At 25.9% G+C, this 916-nt stretch overlaps 1 protein-coding gene across 1 annotated transcript; it reads right to left on the bottom strand.

Annotated features, from left to right (window-relative positions):
- Positions 1–290: 290 nt before the first annotated feature.
- LOC108554722 (transcription elongation factor B polypeptide 1) lies at positions 291–913 on the bottom strand (the record flags this gene model as incomplete). Its single annotated transcript, XM_017910096.1, has 2 exons — positions 291–662; positions 756–913. Coding segments are annotated over 2 exons (300 nt in total), but the record flags the coding sequence as incomplete, so codon positions are not given.
- Between the last annotated feature and the right edge of the window lie 3 nt (positions 914–916).

Here is a 916-nt window from a genome sequence, read left to right as displayed (position 1 = left end):
TATTTATAAAAATAAGGATCACCATTACTATGCAATCTATTACAGAACTTTGTATCAATCGTACATAATATAAATTTTTTTTTACAATTGTATGTCAGACAGACATGTATACATATGTAGAATTACATCAGCATATCATTTTTTAATAGAAATTTTGTTTAATTATAGCAATTTATTGTATTACTTAAATATGTAGTAAATATAATCAAGTAGCATAGACAGCAAACTTAAATCACTTATTAAGATTCCTTTTCCTTTTATTTTCACTTTCAGTATTTATTATTGGGCATATGTGAATCTTTCAAATATCTATTAGTAAGTGTAATTTTATAATGAACTGCAATGATTTATTAAAATGAATATCCTACTATAAAACATAAAGGGAAAAGTAAGAACATTTTTTTTTTAAATATATCACTCAATACAATTGAATTTTTACTTCTTAAAATCAAAATTATAATAATTACTTTTGTTATGCCCCAAAAGCTGAATTATTTGTTAATGATATTACTTGTTACATTTAACAATCTAAAAAATTCCCAGCCATCAATAATTCTAATGCAATTTCAGGTGCAATAGGAAATTCTGGTATTTCAGTGCTGCTATCTGTATAGCGTACTTTGTAAATGAAATACATGCAAACCTTTTGCAACACATGGGACCTAAGAAAATAAAAAATGTAAATAATTTCTTATATTTCTTGAATATATGTAATTTATATTTTAGATCTTGAGACAAAATAAAAGAAAACTTACGGAATTTCACGAAAATTAACTTCATTAGCCTCATTTTCTGCAAACTGACCAGGGCCACTTAACATTGCTTTTATTGTTCCACTAGTTAAAGCATGTTCACGTTTAACAATAAATTCATGCCCATCACTGCTGACAAGTTTCACATACATTGCATTTGGTCC

The sequence above is a fragment of the Eufriesea mexicana genome, unplaced genomic scaffold, assembly GCF_001483705.2.
Source record: "Eufriesea mexicana isolate 0111107269 unplaced genomic scaffold, ASM148370v2 scaffold77527, whole genome shotgun sequence".
NCBI classification, from domain to species: domain Eukaryota; kingdom Metazoa; phylum Arthropoda; class Insecta; order Hymenoptera; family Apidae; genus Eufriesea; species Eufriesea mexicana.
This window is presented reverse-complemented; position numbering and strand designations above follow the sequence as displayed.